The sequence below is a fragment of the Schistocerca cancellata genome, chromosome 4 (assembly GCF_023864275.1).
Source record: "Schistocerca cancellata isolate TAMUIC-IGC-003103 chromosome 4, iqSchCanc2.1, whole genome shotgun sequence".
Lineage (NCBI taxonomy): Eukaryota > Metazoa > Arthropoda > Insecta > Orthoptera > Acrididae > Schistocerca > Schistocerca cancellata.
Window position 1 is genome coordinate 206,450,613 of NC_064629.1, and position 25,226 is coordinate 206,475,838.

The 25,226-nt window shown below is 37.6% G+C and overlaps 1 protein-coding gene across 2 annotated transcripts in view; it reads left to right on the forward strand.

The window, feature by feature from the left end:
- Positions 1-25,226, forward strand: part of LOC126183627 (glycine receptor subunit alpha-2) — a 515,719-nt gene that overhangs the window by 429,205 nt on the left and 61,288 nt on the right. For both annotated transcript variants that reach the window (XM_049925747.1, XM_049925749.1), the window contains 3 exons: positions 9,928-10,154; positions 23,701-23,783; positions 23,909-24,043. In XM_049925747.1, coding sequence (XP_049781704.1) covers positions 9,928-10,154; positions 23,701-23,783; positions 23,909-24,043 — 445 coding nt within the window. The remainder of the gene's footprint in view (positions 1-9,927; positions 10,155-23,700; positions 23,784-23,908; positions 24,044-25,226) is intronic.

Genomic DNA, 25,226 nt, shown 5'->3' on the forward strand with positions numbered 1-25,226 from the left:
TCTGAATGCTGCCCGTGGTGCAGGAGCTGCTCCATGGTCCGGAAATGGAGAGGCAACAAGCGATAGTGATTCAGACTTGCTGCATACTGCTGATTCTGGAAAAGACTGTGGGTTCGACATCACACTGGGTGCATACTACGGAGCCTCCACCGTATTGTCTAGTTCCAGATGTGTAGGGGTCATTGACAACAGCCGCAGAACCGGGAATGCCAGGTGGCCGCCACTTGGGATGTCATCATGGAACCAGGCCCCACATCCGTTGTTGCTGGTGCATGCGGTGGTTGAGGTGAGCTGCCTACACTGGTGTGGCAGTTCCAGAGGCTGAGTGTGCCCTAGATGACACAAACAGAGCTGGTTCTTGGCCAATAAAGGATGCCTCGAAGTGTGGCACACTGGTCAAGCTGGCAGCCTTACTGGGCAGTGACAGAGCTACATATACAACTAGGCATATATCTGAAATGCATGCCCAGGCAGGGAAACCCACCTTAATAGATGCAGCTTCTTCTTCTTGTACTGCAACAGCTCTAACAAGGAACAATGAGGCTTTGTGTGCAAGATTCTACTGAGTTTCAGTCGTGGATCAGTGTCAGCCTGGTAAGAGCTTAGAAAAGTAAAAAAGTGCAGAATCGATTGGTGCAGATACCAACTGTTTTTCCACCTGCATTTAAATGTACACGCAGAATGTTCAGCCATTGGAAACCAGTGGAAGCAAACTGCCATCCATTATTGGTGACCAGAGATTCTAGGGCTCTTTGAATACGAAAAGCACTGGCCAGTGCCTTAGTTGTATTATCCTTCGTGATCTGTTGAATTTTAATTATATATGAGAAGATACGTCTATTACAGTCAATCACATGACCCCGTTGAATGGACCAACAGAGTTTTCATGTGCCCGATCCCACAGAACAGTATGTGTAGGCCATGGCCGGTAGACTTGGGGTAGTGTAGGTTCCTGCATCTGATGAGCTTGGCGCTGCTGAGTCATCCTCATTGACTCATGGCCAGTACACATGTCATTGGGCCAAATTCTTTATTCTGGGAATCCCCGAGTCTATCTGATATAGGAGTCGCAATATATGGTAGCACACAACCTGTTGAATCATCTCTAAATACTAACCGTCATCTTGAATCAATAGTAGGGCCCCTTTGGAAAGATGAAGGGCATGGCGTCGTGAAAAGAAACAATGAAGTTTCGAGGAGGATGTCAAAACAAGTCCTGCAGCTAGTCGATTTGTACGAATTGGCAAACCTGTCTCAAGAGTGGATCATTATGTGTGACTGGTGAAGAGTCTCTGAATTGATTGAAAACTCTTGCACCGACTATTTTCAATTATGCTGTGAAAAATAGCTTTAAATCATGTTTTCGTCTCACAAGTTGGTTTACATACTTCGTAATTTTATAAAGAATAAAACTACCATATCAATTTTCATAATGATCGGTTCTATGCTTTTCGAGTTAGACTGCACGCAAATGTGAAAAAAGTCATTTAGAGATAAATGTGTTTGAAAAATAAATTCTCGGAAACAAGAAATTCAAGGAAGTTAACAGTAATGTAAAATGCTTACCGATTAATCTGCGATTCCAGCACCACATAATAATCCTTCATCCTCAGAGGCTTCGTTTTACGCTTGCAGCAATGCTTTCCGAGCTTTCCAACCTTCCTTTCTTTTACGCGGCCTACTGCGGCGTTCTTTACACTCATGGTCGCCTTTCGTATACGAAAACATCTCTCAGCCTCAATTACAAACACACTCGTAGAAGGCTGAGTCAGAACTGACTCCAAGTAAGGCACAACGACGCTCTAACGTAATATAACCGAAATAATCCCTTGTGTTGATGCTTCTAGTACCTTCTATATCGTTATGTAAAATGAAAGATACAAAGGCGGGTTGCCGTTTCAAGGCTACGTTAGTATACAAAGCGACTATGAGGTTGCCCGCATCTCGTGGTCGTGCGGTAGCGTTCTCGCTTCCCACGCCCGGGTTCCCGGGTTCGATTCCCGGCGGGGTCAGGGATTTTCTCTGCCTCGTGATGGCTGGGTGTTGTGTGCTGTCCTTAGGTTAGTCCCATAGTGCTCAGAGCCATTTGAACCATTTTTGACTATGAGGTTGAACCGATCAAGCCCAACTGAGGTAGCGCTCCGCCCTATCTGCGCTCGAGCGACACCCCCGGGATAACAAGGCCGCCCAGCAGTGTTAGTGACGTCACACTAAGCGGCCCATAGCCGACGCAGCAGTCCGGACACCTCCGTACAGACGCGCCTGATGCTAACGATCTTCTGTCCGTCATACAGAAAGGAGCGAACTATAATTCGAACCAAAGACCAAATTATATATATTCTTGTAAACAGCATAAAGGTTCATAACGAAATACCGATTACATATACGGGCAGGAATAAGTTTAATCGATTGAGGAACTCTGCCACTATTTTATAATTGTTAGAACACTATTTAGCTTTAAGACTCGCATACAGGTGGTGACAAATGCCAACTGACAGCAGGACTTAACATTTTCAAGCTATTGCACTGAAAGTAAATTATCTCAAACACTGTCATACATAGCAAAACCCTCACAACTTTCGTTTACAATAAGGTAACAAGAGTTCGCTTTATCTCATAAAACACACGACTAATGTGAATTTACTCATATGTTCATGGTGACAGCTCTTTTCAAGAATTTTTACAAGTGTATCCCCAGTAATAAAGAATGGAAACAAAAGATAGATATCAAATATTCTCCTTTTAACATAGACATCACTGAACACAAGATTCTGTCTTGCACTGTGATACTAAGGGACTGCTCTTTCCTTTAAGAAAAGCCTGACAATTTGAAGTTCACTCTGCTATTTCATTTCTTGAAACAATATTAAAAATGTTATGAAAGGTAAGGAAATGAAAAACAACCAAGTGCATTACATGTAAGAATGTGAGCAAAAGGCTGAGGCTCTCTTTACTTACCATTTTCAATCTCTCTACAGCTTATTTTCTTTTCCACGTAGAAATCACCAACTGCAAGTCTCATTATTGCTGTCTGTTACTAACAAAGTGCTTTTCTATTTGGAAAACCTGACAATTTGATGTTCATTCTGGTACTGAAGATAAACACTTTTCAGAGGAGTTCTAGAACCTATTCCTGCCCGTATATGTGATCGGTATTTCGTAATGAACCTTTATGCTGTTTACAAGAATATATATAATTTGGTCTTTGGTTCGAATTATAGCTCGCTCCTTTCTGTATGACGGACAGAAGATCGTTAGCATCAGGCGCGTCAGTACGGAGGTGTCCGTGGACTGCAGCGTCGGCTATGGACCGCTTAGTGTGACGTCACTAACACTGCTGTGCGGCCTTGTTATCCCGGGGGTGTCGGCTCGAGCCTGTACCCGATGTGCACTCGGTTCTGTGCTCATAAAACATAAACGAATGTGAATTTCGCTTTGAAATTTTGACAGTGTATCTTGTATAGTTAAGCTAACGATTTGTACAATAAAAAATTGGAACTTTTGAACTTCCTAATGTGGTTTCCCTCTTAAATATTAGTAGATGGGATTTACTGATTCACTGTGTCTAGACCTTGGTGTAGAAAATATGCGGTTACTTCCATTACACCCATAGTTGAAGTTGACTGCAATATCTGGAAACGCTCTCAGAAAATAAGAGGGAGGTGTCATCAGCATAGCTCACTAGATGTAAGATGAAGGGCTGTGTCATGTCATTGACATAAAGAAGAGGAAGGGATCTCTATAGCATCCCCTGGAGTACTGTATCTCTAGAATAATGGGACTCTATGACTTTATTAGCTATTTTGCATGAAAATTTAGTATGTTGCTCATGATTTATTAAGTATGTGGACATGCACAGATGAGTCTTTGTTGTTATATGACTTCAGTTTCTTAATGAGTGGTCCGTGGTTGACCGAGCAAAAGGCTTTAGAAAGATCCAAAAATATGCCCAGTGTCTTCATTCCTTTGCCTAGGACTGTGTATACTTTATGGGGAAATTGAGTAACTGCAGTTGTTGTGCAGCCATCTTCCCTAAAGGCAGGCTGTGTTTCTGTAAAAGATTTTTTTTTCGTGTGTGTCTAAAATGAGTTGAGGAAGGATAACCATTTTAAAACCTAACTAAAGTTAGGGATCTTCTTATGCAGTGGTTTAACAATGCTTTTTTTAGACTGCTAGGATAAAAATTTTCATAATGCTGCAGTTTATTAGGTAGGTTAATGGTTTAACTATTTATTTAATCCATTTTTAACTAGAGCACTTCACATACCACCTCATCCAGATGAGTTTTCTTTGTTTAATGTGAATATTATCTTGGTTATTTCATTTTCGTTAACATCATAAAATTCAAAATCAACAAATTCGGTATTTCTCGGTGCGTGTCTATAGTTCGTAATGATTTCCTGTTGATGATATGAATTTTTTATTGAAAAGGTTATATACTGTGTTGTTGTTGTTATGGTCTTCAGTCCTGAGACTGGTTTGATGCAGCTCTCCATGCTACTCTATCCTGTGCAAGCTTCTTCATCTCCCAGTACCTACTGTAACCTACATCCTTCTGAATCTGCTTAGTGTATTCATCTCTTGGTCTCCCCCTACGATTTTTACCCTCCACGCTGCCCTCCAATACTAAATTGGTGATCCCTTGATGCCTCAGGACATGTCCTACCAACCGATCCCTTCTTCTGGTCAAGTTGTGCCACAAACTTCTCTTCTCCCCAATCCTATTCAATACTTCCTCATTAGTTATGTGATCTACCCATCTAATCTTCAGCATTCTTCTGTAGCACCACATTTTGAAAGCTTCTATTCTCTTCTTATCCAAACTATTTACCGTCCATGTTTCACTTCCATACATGGCTACACTCCATACGAATACTTTCAGAAATGACTTCCTGACACTTAAATCTATGCTCAATGTTAACAAATTTCTCTTCTTCAGAAACGCTTTCCTTGCCATTGCCAGTCTACATTTTATACCCATATACTGCGTATGGTCCTTTTATAATACTACCATCTTGTATAATGCTTAAGGATTTGGTATCCCCAGCTGTGGAGGTTTTTTTGATACTTATTGATCAATTTCCAGGAAGCTTTGTTTACATTAGTGGACTGTGATATTTCATTACCATGGACTTGCTTTCTAAGATTTGAAAGTTCTGCTTCAAAGGTTTGTTTTAGCTATGTTATATTTTTATTTGAAAATATGCAGTCTTGTTGATTTGTACAGGACATCTAGGTCATGAATATTCTGCTTAGGTTTAAGAAGGTTGGCTGGAAGTCCAAGTTTGTTATTTTTCCTCTCTGAGTGTGTGTCGACCCTGTTTGCATTTCTTTAATAATGCAGCATGAGTCAAAGTGTCTCAGTAGAATAGTGTAAAACTCATCCCATTTGTTGTTTGGTCCTTCCACATGACAGATTGTAACCCATCTCACCTCAGCTAGTTTAATTTTTAAAAGCACTGACGTCATTATTATGCAAGGCTCATTTCTTTTCAAAAGTTTTCTTTATTCTTTTAGGAGCTGATTTTCTTATTCTGCCTGTTGTGCAAGGTGGTCTGAGTAACAAAAGTCTATTTTACTTCACCTAACTGTGTCCTCAACAATATGTCTGCAAGTTTCATGTTAGCCATGTTGCTGAAGTATGCATCAATATTAAAGTCTCCAAGAACAGTATGGTCATTGGGACCAGTCTGTCTAATTATGCTATTGAAACTGTAGAAAAGATTGATTACATCTGCGTGAGGTGGAGTATAATTTCTATTACTTTATATTTTACCACATTGACTCCATGCTCTTTTCATGGATTACAATACCACTCACTTCTAATGTTCCCCCTTCACTATATCCCTCAATAAGGCCAAGTTTCTTATGCTGAATATGTCCACTGACAAAGACTGTCACACCATCACACTTATGCTGATTTCTATAAGAACTGTCTGCCAATAAATAACCATCTAGTTTACAGTAGCTAATTTCATTACATTTTAGACAATGTGCCTTTAATACTAACAAATGTGGCAAGTGTTCATTCACTAATACCTTTAACATACTGCACATTCAGATGTGTCATCCTAGATAGTGTCTGGTTTTCTTCTTTTTTTGTATGTCTGTGGACATTGCAGTACTCTTCCCTGTTCTGACATTGGTCCCTTTGTATATGTACACCATATTTCACTGTTTCGCTTAGAGATGTGTTGTTTATATTGGGGCCTACATCACAGTTGGAGGTTTGTCTGTTTGATGAGAATGCTATGATTGTGAAGGTGCCAGCCATAAAAGACCATTCCTTGTTTTTGGAACTCATCTTGCTCTCATTGAAACTTGTGGTACAGTTTTCTACTTGTGACACAGCAGCAGAAAGCTCTTGAGATCCTTTGGATGAAATGTAATATAGCATTGATTTTTCTGCAGATGTTGTTTGTGATGGAGTTATATCACTATTGCTCACAGCTTTTGAAGAAGGCTGTGCTATGCATCCTTGAAGCAAGCAATTTTCTATAGATTTAGCAATGTTAGCCTGACACTCTGAGATACATATATCCCTCATATTAGTTTCCTTGATAGCTTGGCATGGAGTGGTTTCTGCAACACAGAGAGAGGCTTTCCTGGAAGAGCTAATTGTAGGCATTTTTGTTATTTCATCCTGCTTCTACATGTTTCTATTTTTGTTACAATGCTTTTACTCAGTCTGAACGTCCCTATTTTGTTTAGATGTAGCCCATCATTAGTATAGTCACATCTTTGCAAGAATTGATCCATATCAATTACACTCACATTAGAAAACTTTGATTTGAAAAGTAATGGTCTAGTAACACTGCCCTTGGGCACGTTTGAATTTACTTTTATGTCTGAAGACTTCTCTCCATTCAGAATGACACACTGTGTTCTGTTTTCTAGAAACTCTTCAATTTAATCACACAGTCAGTCTGATATTCCACATGCTTGTGTTTTATTTGTTAGGCAGCAGTGCTTGTGCAATATCTTGATGAATGGTAAGCTAATTCTTCTGAATATTGTTCCAGACATCTGAGAAAGCTTCTTATCTTCTTAGAGCTGGAGGTGGTATATTGCTAGAACAGGAAACCATGGAGTGTACTCTGAATACATTCCATAATTATTTGCTTTGTGTGATGGAGTGCAAGTCTTATCTTTTTAGTGTGAGTACTATTGATCCATGTCTAACAGTATGCTTAGCAACAGAGTATGCAAGGACTAAGGCTGTTGATCTTAAAATATGAGCTTATCTCCCCATGAGGTACCAGAAAGTGTTTGAAGAACGTTATTTTATTATTTTGGCTTTAGTGACTATATTTGGGAGGTGCTTTTTGAGACTTAGAGGTCTGTCTGGTATGATTCCTAGGTATTTTGTGTACTGCAGTACAGCAAGTCTCGGCCTCTGAATCTGACTTCTGGTTTGTAATTTACCTGTCTGTTGCAGCTATAACAGTCTCCTGAAGATTTAGGTAGAGGCATACATCCAAGCAAGGGCACCCATGTCCAGCGCAAGAGGGTCCATGCTGCTCTCCCACCCTCAGCTCTCATAGCAAGGAAAAGAAATATGGTGTAGTCAGGTGTTTTTCTTTCGAGAAAATTATTTAAAAGTCGATACAATGTGAGTTTTTAACAGGGTCAGGGATGGAACTTTCCTGTAGCTACTAATAAGTTATCATTCATTTTACACAAATTAAAAATACTCCATACCCCCATATTCAGGCTCCCCCATACACACTATTGTATGGGCACCTTTGCATCCAAGACTTCCATACCAGTGGCTTCAGCATCAGAAGTAATGGAGCTGTGGATCATCAAAAAAATGTCATCTGTATGCTTGACTGCTTCATTTTCCTATTACATTATGACCTGTTCTTCAATTGTTCTTCTGCTAATCAGACTTGCTCCTGACTATCATGACATGCTGTCTTCAACTTGGCCTGGTATTTGTCCCAACTATTGAACTTTTGTTTCTTGGTGTCTCACGTGATTTTCCAGGACTCTATGAGAGTTTCATGAAGTGTCTCTGAGTTAGGAGTGTCTACTGAAAATACGAATTGTGTTAGGAGACTGAATTTGAGAGGACAGGCAATCCATAAAAATGGTCCCCCCTTATGCATTCATCTGTTACCCCAGGTATTGGACAATGCATCTACAGCAGTGTGACTTATATATCCTGGAGCCCCAACATGCATAAACCATTTGCTTCCTTTTATTTTCAGTGGCTCATCTGGTAGCAAATCTGGAAGAGTACGTTGAATAAAATTCTTGTAGACAGTAGCTTATGGTCTAGTGGAGAGTATATGGACCTACCAGACAGTTACCTACAATTCAAGTACACACATTAATCATAAACCACTGCTTCTGTCTAGCCTGGATTGTAAGTTGAGACTTTTCATCTGCTTACAAAATTTTCTGTGAAATTCTTTCAAACATTGTGTCATGTGTAAGTGTATACAGAACCAACAGATTGTCAGTTTGTACAAGAAACCATTGGCAAAAGTTGTCCCATAGTCACTCATTAATGTCAAAAGGCCCTGACCATGTTGTGAATAATGTGGATATATTAACCACCCTAAGGTACTTAGAGATGTGTCTTTTGTATGAGCAGATGTCATGTGCTGAGACCACAATGTTTTACAAGAGCCAGCAGAATGCATATTTTTTGTTCAGTCATATGAAAACTGCAGTTAAATTTCGAATCAAGAGACCATCATTGGAGTTGAGTTTTATCTGGTAAACAACACATCTAACATTTCTCTTCAAAATGAAACTTCAGTCAACTCATCCAATTGGTTGCTTTTAAGATAATATATTAAAGATCATGTGAAACGCCTTTGTGTCCCACATTATTGGAATCATGTGGGTTGGTGAACAGCAAGTAACATATCCTCAAGCAACTTAGCAACTACGTTAGATGCAGATACAGTACAGTCAATGAGTGATGAGCTTCCCACATTTTCAGTCTCAATGCTGAGTTACCTCATATAAAGAACTGAAGTCCACAGTTGCAATTTTGATAGAATACACAAAAGTCTGAGACACTGATTTGTGTCTATAATGTTTTCCTTACATGCAGACTACCTCATACTCATGTGTCAGGGAGAATAAACATTTTCATACACTTGTATGTTATGAATATTTAGCCATTCCACAGCACTAGTTTCATTTGATGGTCTACCAGGGATCTTAAAAATGACAATTTATTATAATGAACAAAAAATAAAAGATACATCCATCAAGCACCTCTATGGCTACCACAGTTTTTTTAACATCTAATACATTATCACTTGTAATGTGACCTTATTCGTAATTCTCAAAAGGTGTAACATAGTGGTAAAAGCAATAGATCATATTAACAGCCCACAACCATGCTCTTATGATTTAACTTTTCTGTGCCTCCAGGCAAACACTAACATGCCTCATAATTGGTAATGATCAATTTCATCCCCCGCTGAAGGAAGATTAGTGATTAACAATCTTTTGATACCATCTCATTAGAGGTGGTCTTGTATTCCCATCTGATTGTGACAATGCCCCATTTGTTGTGTCCTCCATGTTGCAGGAATACGAATCATCTCTCCACAGACTATAATTTTTATTTACTGAGACTAAATAGCCTGCTCAGCTTCCTCTAGTATTTGTAAGGCAATGATATGGTATTCCAGGAAATCATAATAGTGGCCCCAGTAACATAGTGTAGGACTTCTATGTATGTGGACACACCATCACAATAAATTTATTTTGTTTTCCTTTATAAATCTATATTTCCATAATTTATAATCAAAATTGAGGTCTTTCTTTTCTTTTAATTGATAATGATGGCTGAACATAATAGGAAAATGGTGATAATTGAGAATATGTGCATTGTTGGTAGTCTTTAGCTTACACTTAGTTGAACTTGATTATGTTACCAAATACTTTTTTGTGTTTCAGACATATGTGGCAGACATTTTCTTAGCACAAAGCTGGAGAGACCCCCGGCTCCGCCTACCTGAGTATATGAGTGAAGAATATAGAATACTGGATGTTGAGTGGCTTCATGACATTTGGAGACCAGACTGTTTCTTCAAGAATGCCAAAAAAGTCACATTCCATGAAATGAGTATTCCAAACCATTATTTATGGCTATATCATGACAAGACTCTACTGTATATGTCCAAGTATGTTATCCACAACATTTAATTATTGTAAACAAATATCTGTATGTTAGCATTGACACCTTCTGTCCGAATTGACTATTCTCTCACTGAACAATCCACAGAGTTTTACAGGTATATTTCTGAGACTCACATATGACTAGACTCTGACTAAGTCTGCATACATAATTATATACTGCAGTGAAACTTATATTTTATGTCCTCTAATTTTACATTTTTTGCGATTCCACACCATAAATTCATAGATAGCCCCTGTGAAAAAACCGAAAGAACAGTGTTAAAAATTATCCAATTTTACATGTCTTCCTGGTAAGGTTTAACTCAATTCTAATTTCTTACTCGACGTCTCACTTGACTTCACACCGTTTTCTTCCTATTTAAATTTGATGTGACTGCACGAGTTATAAGTGGCAGAAAAGGCATATGGTTTGCACCATGGGTGGTGGCAGAGTTAAGGGATTATTTTAGACCATTGTAGAGAGGGGAGCTGTGAGAGAGGAAATACTGAAGTAATCGACAATTGATTTTGCCATCGAAACTCGCAAAATTTAGCTCCACCACGTAATTATGTACAACTACAGCTAGGTTGCAGTGGTAATGGAAAAACAAGACAGTTGACGTGAAGTGTTCCAGACCAAGAAAATACATGACAAAGGCATCCAGTCACCACCTTTTCTTGTGCCACTTGTAATTGAGGTTTTTGAATGTATTTTTGATGTGCTGTATTCACCAACAACATCAACTATCAACCTTCAATATTCATACACCGAGTCTTGAAGAATATGCTTGGTCATAATCAAGGAAATGTCACTCTTATTGGCTAGTGACTTGCCAGTGCAGCCACCACACCACGCCAACACACATAAAATGAGCTCGCCTACTGGGTATGTGGAGAAGGGGAGTGACTCTTCAATGACAGGAGTGTAGGTAGGGGTGAAAGCATTTTGTGAAGTACTGAAAATATACTTTTCATGCAACTGATATGCTATGACAAATATCTCACCAGGAAATAGAACAACGGTTTTGAGATAGCACATTTTAAAAACTTTTGTGATCTGACATGATACAGTTCCAACTACTACACACACTTGCTGTTACACATCTGTGATTTCTTAAAAATTGATGAAATTCATTACCACAAATTATTGTATAAACATTGTATTGTACATTACATTTCCTTCACTTAGATAAATTTTATCCAAAGTATTGGAGAGGATTGCTACTTTTGATCATATATGCCAATTATATGTGTTTTTGCTTGTGTTTTGAGGGGGTTTTAACAATTTCCTCAATTCTGCGTTTTCCTCAATTTTGTGTTTTTTAAGTCTGGACTGCACAAAAATGTAAAATAGGGGTTCCACAATATTTTTTCAAGTTTGTGTCCACTTATGTATATGATAAAGAAACACAGCATGAGATTTTTTTTACACAAACAAAGGCATAGTTTCAAAATAACAGTGGCATTCATAAATATAACAATGTGAACAAAAATGTGCTTCACTATCTGCAGTATAATGTGACTCTTGCACAGAAATGAGAGAATTATGCAGCCATGAAACATTTGACATTTGTTCTTGTGAATTAAAGGTGCTGGCAGATAATGAAAATTTTAAAAACAAACTGAAATCATTTCTGCTTGAAAACTCCTCCTAACTGACAGATGAATTTCTGAGTAGGTAGTATGTATGCAGTTGGACTACAGTTACCAAATAATAATACACCACCTGATCCAAAGTATCCAGACACCTATTAGCAGACATTAATAAGGATTGTGTGCAACCTCCTTCTTTGCAATGGTTTGAGCTCTTCTGGGGACACTTTCAGTGAGGTATCTAAATGTCTGTGGGGAAATGGCAGCCCATTCTTCCCCAGGAGCCAAAGGTGGGGAAGATAGTGATGCTAGATGGTGTGGCTGGACTGAAGTCAACATTCTAATCCCAAATGTGTTTCACTGGCTTCAGGCTAGGATGCTGGGCAGGCCAGTCCATTTCAGGTATATAATTGTCCAAAACCCATTGCCTCACAGATGCTGCTTTATGACTGGGTAAACATTAATGCTGATACGAACATTATCTGTAGGCTGTTCCTTTACTGTACGCAGTGCACAATGCTGTAAAATATGTTCATATCCTTCTTCATTTAGGATTTTCTTAAGCTCAGTAAAAGGACCACATGCTAATCACAAGAAACACCCCCTCACTGTAAAATACCTCCTCCATACTTCACTATTGGCACATAATGTTCTCCAGGCATTTGTCAAACTCAAACTCTTGCATCAAATTGCCACAGAGTATAGTGTGGTTCTTCACTCCAAATCAAGTAATCCACTCAGCCACTGTCCACTGGCATCAGTCTTTACAATACCTCAAGTTCTGCTTATCTTTGACTGTAGAAATGTTTGGCTTATGAGGAGCTGCTCAACCACAGTACCACATTCTGTGTAGCTCCCTATGCACAGTCATTGTACTAGCTTTCTGGTGTTAGCACTCTGGAACTAATGAGTGATTCCTTCCATAGATTTCATGTGATTTTGTACATTCACTCTCTGAAATGCTCAACAATCTCTGTTGGTCAGCACATGAAGTCTGTCTGGGCTTGGTTTAGCTGTGGTTGTTCCTTTGCATTTCCACTTCACAATCACATCACTGACAGATGACTTTAGAAGGGTCAATATATCCCAAACGGATTTCTCACTTAGGTGACTTCCAATGAATAGTCCACATTGTATGTTAAGTCACTGAGCTCTTGTGACTGACCCATTCCACTGTTACTGCTTCCCACTGATGACACAATACTTTCTGCCCCCTTTAATTCTTTTATTTATTTATTTTATTAGCCATCTTTAGGCATTAAAAAATGCAATTGATGTCATCATTTGTGTACATATACAGTTTACATAACTAACAGAAATGGTGTAATATATTGTAGTTCATTATTGTCTAATAAGATACAAAAGTTTGTCCTTGATGCTGCACAAGGTATTTGCATTATATTTACATGTATAAGTTTAATCCAAGTGAAACTATATTAGTACCGGTACTTAAGATCATCTTTAGTGGACATTTTAAACTCTTCTATTGTATAAAAAGCTTTTTCTCTAAGCCATTTCTTTGTGACACTTTTAAACTCATTCAGTGACACCTTATGTGCCTCTATTGGCAACATGTTAAATAGTTTTACTCCCGTGTACCTGTAACTATCTGGAATTTTCTTTAGTCTAGCAACTGGGATGTCAATTTGCTCTTTTATACGTGTGTCATGGTGATGGATAGATTGTTGTAGTTTGTGACTGTGTTGGTTTTCTTTTGTGTGTATCAGACAACTTAGTATAAACAGGGCTGCAACTGTTAGTATTTTTAGATTTTTGAAATATGGTCTACAAGACTCTTTATTTCTGAATTCATGGATGCATCTGACTGCCTTCTTTTGCTAAATGAAAACTTGTTTTGCTCCAGATGAGTTTCCCCACAACAAAGTGGCATATGTTAAATGGGTGTGGAAAAAGGCATAGTATGCATTGAGTAATAACTTACCACTAACACATGACCTTAGTTTACCTAACAAATATGTTACACGTGCTATCTTAGTACAAATATAATCGGTATGACTCTTCCACGTTAATTTTGAGTCAAGATGGATCCCAAGTAGTTTAGCTGAGACACAATCAATCTTATCACTCTTAATACACAAGGTAAAGAGGATGTTTACAGTTTTATCATGATTTATATGCAAGTCATTGAGTTGGAACCACTTGATGGCTACTCTGACATGAGCCTCACTTTCCTCGTTTAATTTTCCTAAATCTTTCCCTGCTGTAACAAAAGTTGTATCATCTGCATAGAGTGTGGATTTACATAACATGGTGCTGGGCAGGTCATTTACATATATTATAAAAAGTAAAGGTCCAAACACAGAGGCTTGTGGTACACCCTGCATGATATCCAAGACATTTGACCTCATATTGTTAAAATGCACAATTTGTCTTCTGTCACTCAGATAGGATCTGATCAGAGATAGTTCTGAGCCTCTAATACCATAGCAGTGCAGTTTTTCTAGTAGTATCCTGTGACTGGCAGAGTCAAATGCCTTGCTGAGGTCCACAAGAGTGGCATTAACTGATAATCATGATTTGAATGATGACAATATATATGAAACAACATCTTCAACTGCTTTTGCCATTGACAGGCCGGACCTGAAGCCATACTGAGGAGTCACAAAGAATATTGTTCACAGACAGATGTTGACTGATTTGGAGCTGTATGCAATATTCAATTACTTTTGATATGGTGTGTACAAGGGAGATTGGACGGTAATTATTAGGACAAGACTTGTCACCTTTCTTGTGCAGTGGAGTAACGACTGCCATTTTTAAGGATGAAGGGAAACAGCCACTGACAAACATCTGGTTCATAAGAGAACAGAGTGGATGTGCTATTACATCTGCTATTTTTTTATTACAGAATTGGAGAGACCATAAATGTCTTCTGATTTTGAGTAACTTAATTTTGCTATTGCAGTTTTAATATCTGTTACTTTTACTTCTTTCAATTTAAACACAGGAACCATATCTTCAAAATTTTGTAGAAATGAATTTCTATTATTTGAGATATGGTTGTTGTCACATTTATGGATATGTTCATTTGCAGCACTGTTATTCATACTGGCAGCATTAACGAAGATGGTGTTGAAATCATCCAGTGTGATACAAGCATCACATGAATTATTTTTGTTAACATCTTTATTTCTACCCAGATGAGTCTTGATAACAGTCCAGGCTGCTTTGCATTTATTTTGTGATGAGTCCACCTCTTGTGACATCCAGTGGTCAATTCTGCATTACACAGAGCTATCTGGATACTTTTGATGAGCTAGAGTAATAGTAATAATAATAATACCAAGGGTGAACATAGTAGTGACAGCAGTGGTAGCAGCAGCAACAACAGTAGTAGTAGTGGCAGTAGTAGAAGTTTCATTCATCTGTCAACCACTTTTTCAAATATATCGGACATATCATAGTACTAAATTCAAGGACAATAAAAATAACATACTTTATATATGCTGGCATTTTAATGCTTAAAACTGTAATTTGACAAGGATGGAACAGGTAGTTGGCTGCCACCTTATAGTATGAACCGTCCTAGCATTCACCTGAAATAGTTTATGGAAATAAATTTCATTCTTTCAAATACAAGGTCAGACTGTTTAACAGAGTGTTATATCATTTGGTTTAACGCTAGTTTTTCAAAGAAGTTGTTTAATAATGTAAAAGGGTAGTTCTCTGCTGTTCATTTGTTTCTCACTACTAGTCACAGGACACACCAGACACACAGTACACATATTGTTTCATAATGTAGCACTTCACACACTGTCATCTGATATTAGGGCTACAGTGAAAATGTTTGGTTTCCAATTTGTGTACTGCAACTTCCCATTTGATAGCCTGATAAACTGAGTTTAGCATTCCTCTATAATGACTGAGATGTTGATCTCAGAGAGAGGATAAGGTGTTGGTATTATATGTAGCACTTTCGGGTAATGGTTTTCCAGGAACAAGTACACAGTGTGAAAGTGCTATGTGAAATGATAATTGCATTATTATTATTATTATTTGTCTTACATTTTCTTGTACTGTACCATTACACATAACGATCTAAGTAGTCCTTCAGTCTATAGGATGTAAGCTTAACTGATATTTTTAACTTTCTTTTTAAATAAATTCATTTTAATAATCTCTTTAATCTCTGTGGGCAATTTACTGCATAATTTTATTCCCTGATAGAAAATACTACTTTGACTTTTATGTTTATTCTTTCTTCGTAGATGTAAGTTCAGTCCATATCTTGTTCAGTAGTCACAGATAGAGCTGCTTGTGCAGCAATTAGTAATGTTATTTTTGATGTACTTAACTGATTAATAAATGTACTCATGTGGTGCAATTACAATCCCCATTTTATGGAACAGATCTTTGCAATGAAATTAATTACTACTTTTAGTAATTATTCTTGTGGCTGTTTCTCTTTAATTCATAGTTAGTGCATTTGTTCACTGTAAAAATATTAAGAAAATCCTATGTTACACTCATCCTTGCCAAGAGTATCAGGTACCACTTTCATGAATTCTGCTATAGCTGAGTCTGTACTTCTTCCACTTCAGGACGCAAACTGTGATTCACTTAGAAGGTTGAATTTACTCAAGGAACTCATTAACCTTTCATAAATTATTCTATTACTTTGGGAAAGATGAAATTGGTCAGTGGTTTTATATATTTTCTGCATTACATTTCTTTAGCAGAAGACCAACTCTTTCCTATTTTAAATATTTTGCAAAATTCCCTGATGTGAATCACTATTTTATTATGATAACTAAGAGAGCCTGTCTACTCTGCATGTATTGTTTTGGCACACATCTTGGTACTTCATCTAAGCCTAATGACTTTTTAATTTTTAGGTTTTGCAAGATTTAATCAGTTCATGCCCTGTGGTTGATAACATCATTATTGTACATTGTAGATAATTGTTCACAGGTGTCATATTTGTTTTGGGATTTTTTTTTTTTTTTGTATCTCTCTGCAGCAGTTGAACAAGTATGATACACATAGTTTGCTTGGTCATATGGATCTTTTACTTCTACCTTTATTAACAGTATGCTGTTATGCTTTTGTTTCTCTCCCCCTGTTTCCTTTTTACTGACATCCCAGACTCCTTTGCTTTTATTCTCTGTATTGTGTATTATTTTGTCATTATATTATTTTTTGTGACAATCAGCACCCTTGTATGTCATTTTGTACCTATGCTAGAAATTTAAGAACCCTGGTTCATAATAACTGTGTGAGACATTTTTAGTGATGTGGATACCTTTGGAACTTTATTTTTAAAGTTAAATTTAAATTATGTTGAGAACTGAAAGAATTTTGTATTGACATTGGTTTCTCTGCATTGACATGGGTTTAGTACACTTCATTCCAACTCTAGTTTGCTAATTCTCTTGAAAACTTAAGTTTCTCATCAATGTCTTTTGTAGGTTTGAAGTTTAGGGATTTTTTCTATGCCTGATTTTACTGTTATTATTTGGTAGAAATGGTCTTAGAGTCCAAGGTTTTTTACAGCAGCATTACAATTTTCCTTGTCCATACCTATCACCACACGGTCAGTTACCAATGCAGTCATTGTGGTTACCCTTGTTGCTGTATTGACAAACAGGAACATGCAAAAATTGTGAAGGTTGTTTATGAGGTTGCTACTAGCTTCATTTGTGATATTATTTTTATGTTTATGTCTTCATACAAAATTATGTTAACTTATCTTATTTGTAAACATACCAAAATGTTCCACATTATAGATCACAGCAAGTTGTCATTAGTATGATCCACAGGACATGCAAAATACCTAAAACTAGTTGTCAGAAGGAGTCCACATCCATCTGGTTACTTTACATAGACCTAAGGTCAAAATTGGACAGTTGTGCTGAATGTAACATTTATTTCAATTGAACAGTCTGGATGGAAATGTTCATGTCATTCTTTGCATTAAACAATAAAGACTGGAGTCAAGATTTTTTAAATTAAAGACTTGTTAATGTAAGTATTGTACACTATGTGATCAAAAGTATCTGGACACATGGCCGAAAATTACTTACAAGTTCGTGGCACACTCCATCTGTAATGCTGGAATTCAATATGGGGTTGGCCCACGCTTAGCCTTGATGACAGCTTCCACTCTTGCAGGCATACATTTAATCAGGTTCCGGAAGGTTTCTTGGGGAATGGTAGCCCATTATTCATGGAGTGTTGCACTGAGGAGAGGTATCGATGTTCATTGGTGAGGCCTGACACAAAGTTGGCATTCCAAAACATCCCAAAGGTGTTCTACAGGATTCAGGTCAGGACTCTGTGCAGGCCAGTCCATTACAGGGATTTTATTGTAATGTAACCACTCCACCACAGACTGTGCATTATGAACAGGTGCTTGATCATGTTGAAAGATGCAGTCGCGATCCCTGAATGGCTCTTCAACAGTGGGAAGCAAGAAGGTACTTAAAACATCAATGTAGGCCGGTGGTGTGATAGTGCTTTAAAAACAACAGTGACACTCAAGATTATAATACCAGAAGAAAGAAAGGAAGACTTACACTATGCTCTACCTAACCCATCTTTGGCACAGAAAGGGGTAAAATATGATGCTTAAAAACTTTTCAGTAAATTACCAGAGGAAACCAATTGCCTGACAGACAGCAGTAATAGTTTCAAACATAAACTGAAATCATATCTCTTTGACAACTCCTTCTATAGCATAGATGAATTCTTGAATAGGGATAAGTAAATATGTAGGTATAATGTAATGTGATAGTAATAAAATTTTAAGCTTTTTTTTTCTTTTTCTTTTTTTCTTTTTTTAAAGTAACCCTCAATTCATGAGTGCATTTCTTATGTACCCAACGCATTCCACATCATAAAGGTTACTGTGAGGTTGATCAATGGAACAAGTAAGTAACTATACTGAAGTGCCAAAGAAACTGGTATAGGCATGTGTATTCAAATACAGAGAGATGTAAACAGGCAGAAAATAACAACAAGTGTCTGGCACAGTTGTTAGATCAGTTACTGTTGCTGCAATGGCACGTTATCAATATTTAAGAGAGTTTTAACATGGTGTTATAGTTGGCACACAAGCGATGGGACACAGCACCTCCGAGGTAGCGATGAAGTGGGGATTTTACCGTTCGACCATTTCACAAGTGTACCATGAATACCAGGAATCTGGTAAAATCTCAAATGTCTGACATCGCTGTGCCCGGAAAAAGATCCTGCAAGAACGGGACCAATGACAACTGAAGAGAACCATTCAATGTGGCACACGTGCAACCCTTTCACAAATTTCTGCAGATTTACATGCTGGGCCATCAACAAGTGTCAACGTGTGAACCATTCAATGAAACATCATTGATATGGGCTTTTGGAGCCAAAGGCCCATTTGTGTATGCTTGATGACTGCACAATGCAAAGTTTTACACCTCAACTGGGACTGTAAACACTGGCATTGGACTGTTGATGACTGGAAATGTGTTGTCTGTTTGGAAGAGTCTCATTTCAAATTGTATCAAGTGGATGGGTGTGTATTAGTATGGAACTTCATGAAGGCATGGGCCCTGCATGTCAGCAGGAGACTGTTCAAGCTGATGGAGGCTCTATAATGGAGTGGGGCTTGTGTAGTAGGCGTGATATGGGACCCCTGATACATTTAGATATGACTTCGACAGGCAACACGTACATAAGCATTCTGTCTGATCAGCTGCACCCATTTATGTCCATTGTGCAATGCAATGGACTTGGGTAATTCCAGCAGGACAACATGACACTCCACATATCCAGAATTGCTACAGAGTGGCGCCAGGAACACTTTTCTGAGTTTAAACACTTCTGCTGGCCACCAGACTCCCTAGAAATGAACATTATTAAGCGTATCTGGGATGCCTTGCAACATGCTGTTCAGAAGAGATCTCCACCTCCTCAGACTTTTATGGATTTATGGACAGCCCTGCAGGATTCATGGTGTCAATTCCCTCCAGCACTACTTCAGACATTAGTCGAGCCCATGTCACACCATTTACCAATTTATTTGGGTTTTCAGTGTATCTAACTAACAATTCCTCATGAATGTGTATCCTGTAACATGTCACCTATTTGTATTGCAATAATGACCACAAGGCAGTCAAGAAGATCGAATGAACACAGAGAAAACATATATACAACATACATTTACCTGCAACATTAAATACTGTTTGTGAATGCAGCTTCTAACACACAATAGTGTGATAGCTGCTTCACTAATCAAATGAGCTGAACTGTTATCCATAATACCAGCGCTGAAGAGCCTCACAGAGATAAACATGCTTTCTGCCTTCCAGTATTTATTTTGTTTCCATTATCCACCTTACCTTCACCTATACAATGTAGTATTAATATAAATTTCTAGTTTAAATTTTTCTATCAGTGGAAAAGGAATGATGGGAATCCACAGTTCTGAAGTACAGATGAATGAGTAGTTCCTCGGACCCAGCTCCAAACATTATCTGGAATTTATAGGTAGTAGTTGAGTGTTCACATGCAATGGCTTTTCAGTTCCTTTGGTGCTACATGACATATTACATCACCAATATGATCATGGCAAAAGGGAATGCTACATGATGCTAGGTGGGTGTCTCTAATTCAGTTGCTTGCAGTTACACGTAGGTACATTCCAAATTTTTTCTCTATATTTTCTGGCTTCTTTGACAGATTTTTGTGCATGGATGCAGTACTTAATTTTGAACCTTAGTTAGAGAGATAAAGCTTTTGTAAGCAATTGTTTTCATTTCTTTACATCTCCATAGTGTGTACAGTATGACATTCTAATGTTAGTAGCAATTGCAGATACAATAATGCATAAGTCTAAGGAGGCAAAATTCCATAGATGATCCTATGTCATGTCTCCTTAGTGATTTTGCATTATCTGGGAAAGCCACAGATTTCCTGATGATTGTAAAATGTTGACTCATTGCATTTTTTGTACAGGTACACATATTTTGTAGCAGATTATGGTATGTAGTTTTTTTTTCAGCTATGTATTTCTGCTTATGCATACATTGACTTATTTCACATTTCTGAAGGCTGTTCTTTCTGATAAGATATATTGAATAAAATCAATGACTTAGTGTGATGATAAAAAACTGATAGATGAGTTGCTTATGAATGGTACTACATCATACCATAAACTAAGAATTATTTTTTTAAGAACCAGAAAAGGTTAGGGGTGTGTGTAATTAGACCTTATGCAGTAAATTGAATTTTGCCAGATGAAAATGGCATGTAAAATTTTAAATGCCACAGTCAAAATACATCTTGATTCAGTGAATGAACTGCAAAAATGCAATCTTTTGGTTGTAGAGAAGGTTGGAAGCAGAGCTATTCAGTGGGAATAAATCTTACTTTAGGAATAAAAGTAATAATAATGTATACTTCCCTGTGACCCAAAGATCTCTATGATCACATTAGTTGTGGTATCCTTCAAATTGTTTTTCCTTAGCTGATGCATTTGTTGTCTGCCTGAGGACGTCAAATGAATCTGCACATACACATTAGCTTTCAAACCACATACCCTAGTTTCACTATTGTTCAAACTCTGTTTCCTTGCAGTTGGCTGATTAATGATTACTTCAGGTATTTTTAGCAAATACTTTTCACCTGTAATCAATTATTTCAGTCTGTCTTCCTCTGTCCCATACATATTGTTGTTAAAAGATTAAATTTTATTCACCTTATAGTTTTTGTTTCAATAAAGCTCCGAAAACTTTTTGCTTCATTCTTCCAGCCCTAATTTATTGAGATTAGTGCACACCACTTAAATTTAAAATTTTGCATTAGTTCTTAAAGGAAGGTGGTGGTGGTTAGTGTTTAACGTCCCGTCAACAACGAGGTCATTAGAGACAGAGCGCAAGCTCAGATTAGGGAAGGATTGGGAAGGAAATCGGCCGTGCCCTTTCAAAGGAACCATCCCAGCATTTGCCTGAAACGATTTAGGGAAATCACAGAAAACCTAAATCAGGATGGCTGGAGACAGGATTGAACCGTCGTCCTCCCGAATGCGAGTCCAGTGTGCTAACCACTGCACCGCCTCGCTCGGTCTCTTAAAGGAAGGAAGTCATATGATTATATAGAGCTCTATCTCTTCTTGGCAATACATTCTTTTGATTGCAAATGTTAACTAACTTTTCTCCTCATTTATGTTCTAATTTACACTCATCTGGTGTAAGAAGAAACTGGATTCATTTTGATATAAGGCAATATTTAAGAAGTTACCATATTTTTCATTATAGTATTTGTTTCATAACATTTTTGCCACTGATGTTTTATCCACATTTTTTCTAAATGTAATTTTTGTATGTTACTTACGGTTGTTTTATGCATTACTTTTCCTTTTCTACCCAGTCTAACAGATCAGAATGCTTTACTGCCATCATTCAGTCATAGTTGTCACACAAACAACCAATTATTGTTTTTAGTTTTAAATATCAGATTACAGTTGGGTGCAAGCACAGGCTGTTGTTCATTATTGCACTGTACCTTTCTTTCACCATTCCCAGAGTAACTATGAAAATGCAAGATGCATGCAATACTGACTTTAGGTATCTTCTGTCAGTCTTATCTGACACAAAAATATTATTAATTTACCTGCAGGAAAGATGTAGGCTAAATTATTTGTACAAATACTTAAAAAGAAGAAAGCCTCTCTAATTGCTTCATGGAGTTTAAAATAATTTCAGTTCATCTTTTTCCTGTGGTACTGTCTCCTTCCTGTTTTCAGACAAGTCTCTAATTGTGAAAGAGTGGCAGCTGGAGGTGTGGGAGGATGTGAGCGTCCACTAATATTACAACAGATGAATTTTCTTAAAAATATTTCAGAGTCCTTAGCAAATTCACAGAGCCAGTTAAGAGCTTAATTTTTGTTACATTTTATACCTCCAGAGTTTCATTAATGAAAGGTGATAGTACTTTCTCCATTTATGCTCTGTATTAAAGAAGAATTTCGAGGCTAGTAAAAAGTTACTTTCTGGATGTTAATTGAGCAGTCTGATACAGGAAGTATTATGTCGGTTTTTCAGAAAAAAGAGAGGAATGAAATAACAGAAGAGTCATATAGCTCTGTGATGGTATTTAGGTCTTTCCTTTTATTAAATATAGTGCTGCAGATCTAGTTCTTCAATCTTTTTTAAAAAATTCTGTGTATCCTTCATTATTTACATTCCATTCATTCATCCAAATACAATGTGACATCATATGGATGTTCTCAGCCAGACACACAACTTGATAAAACAAAAATGTAGACTGCAATAAAAATTATTGATACATGGTTCAGAACATAAATTGAAATTAATCACTTTATGATTTAAAATAGAAAACTGTGCTATTTTATTTAATAACAATACAATACATCCAAAAGAATATACAATAGGCCTACATGAGGGATAGAGTAGTAGGAGCAGAATTTTTGGAATCATTACTTAACATTAATATTTGATGTAAATATTGCCACTAGTTTTCACAATACTGACTATAGTTTTATACATTTTCACTGCCTACTTGTTTCATTCAAGTTTCTAATCATCCTCTTACAACTCCAGTCATACTTACTAAACTTATTCTAACTCTGATATTCCACACTCTGTTTATATTCCTTAACTATTTGCATTTGTAATTGGGGAGAGTGTCACACATTTTGTTTCATTTCTTCTGTGGATCAGACAGAAAAAAATGTACTATGTAATAAAGTGTGCAGATGTCATCCTGCTGTATTTGTAATAAAATTTCGTTTGTGAGGTGAAATTCATGCTGGTGTTTCCTATATAAAGGTTCCAATTAATTTTAAAGCATTAAGTGGATAATATTGAATGAAGAAACACTGAGGTGAAGAAACCTAACTGTATTTAGCATGGTTATGAGTGGCGAAGGCAAAACTAATTATTCATACAATATTTCAAACTGTGTAGTTTGTAGCATCAGACTTTTATGTTTCAGATTAACTTTGGTGTTGTCATGTGCAATGAAATTTGAATCTTATCCTCATGATACACAAGTTTGTTCAATGATGATTGAGAGCTGTAAGTTTTTTACCTAAGCATATCACTGTTCTCTTAACTTGATAAATGAGATATCTTGGATGATAAAAGGAGCAATTACAAATTCATCTGATGTTAAAAAATGTCTTCATATTTTATTTTTTCAGTATCTCATACAGTTCATGATTTAGTATTCATATGGAATACAACAGATCCACTAGTTGTGAACCCTGACATAGAACTACCACAGTTGGACATATCTAACAACTATACTGGAGATTGCACCATTCCCTATTCCACAGGTATGATTAACTTCCATATAAATGTTACTATAATATACACACATGAAAAAATGTTTTACATCACCTTGGTTCAGAGAGTTCCAGAACCTGTACAGAAAATTGGAATAGAGATCAACATAAACATCATTTCTGTCCTTTTTATTGCTCATGAAAACCACACATTGAATGTTGTACCACCATACAGTGACACCTTCAGAGGTGGTGGTCCAGATTGCTGTACACACTGGTACCTTTAATACACAGTAGCATGTCCTCTTTCATTGATGAATGCCCGTATTTATCGTGGCATACTATCCACAAGTTCATCAAGGCACTGTTGGTCCAGAGTGTCCCACTCAACGGCGATTCGCTGTGGATCCCTCAGAGTAGTTGGTGGGTCACATCATCCATAAACAGCCCTTTTAAGTCTATCCCAGGTATGATCGACAGGGTTCATCTCTGGAGAACATGCTGGACACCCTAGTCAAGCAATGTCATTATCCTGAAGTAAGTCATTCACAAGATGTGCACGATGGAGGTGCGAATTGTCGTCCATGAAGATGAATGGCTCGCCAATATAGTTACACTGTTGGTCAGAGGATGGCTTTCATGCATCGTACAGCCATTACGGTGCCTTCCATGACCGCCAGTGGTGTACATCGGCCTGACATAATGCCATCCCAAAACAGCAGGGAACCTCCACCTTACTGCACACACTGGACAGTGTGTCTAAGGCGTTCAGCCTGACTAAATGGCCTCCAGACACATCTCTGATAATTGTCTGGTTGAAGGCTTATGTGACACTCATCAGTGAAGAGAACGTGATGCCAATCCTGAGAGGTCCATTCGGCATGTTGTTGGACCCATCTGTACTGTGCTGCATGGTATCATGGTTGCAAAGATGGACCTTGCCATGGGCATAGGGAGTGAAGTAGCACATCATGCAGCCTATTGCACACAGTTTGAGTGGTAACACAACATCCTGTGGCTGCACAAAAGGCATTATTCAACATGGTGGCATTGCCATCAGCGTTCCTCCAAGTCATAATCTCTAGGTACCGGTCATCCACTGCAGTAGTAGTCCTTGCGTGGCCTGAGCGAGGCATGTCATTGACAATTCCTGTCTCTCTGTATCTCTTCCATGTCCAAACAACATCACTTTGGTTCACCTAAGACACTTGGAAACTTCCCTTCTTGAGAGCCC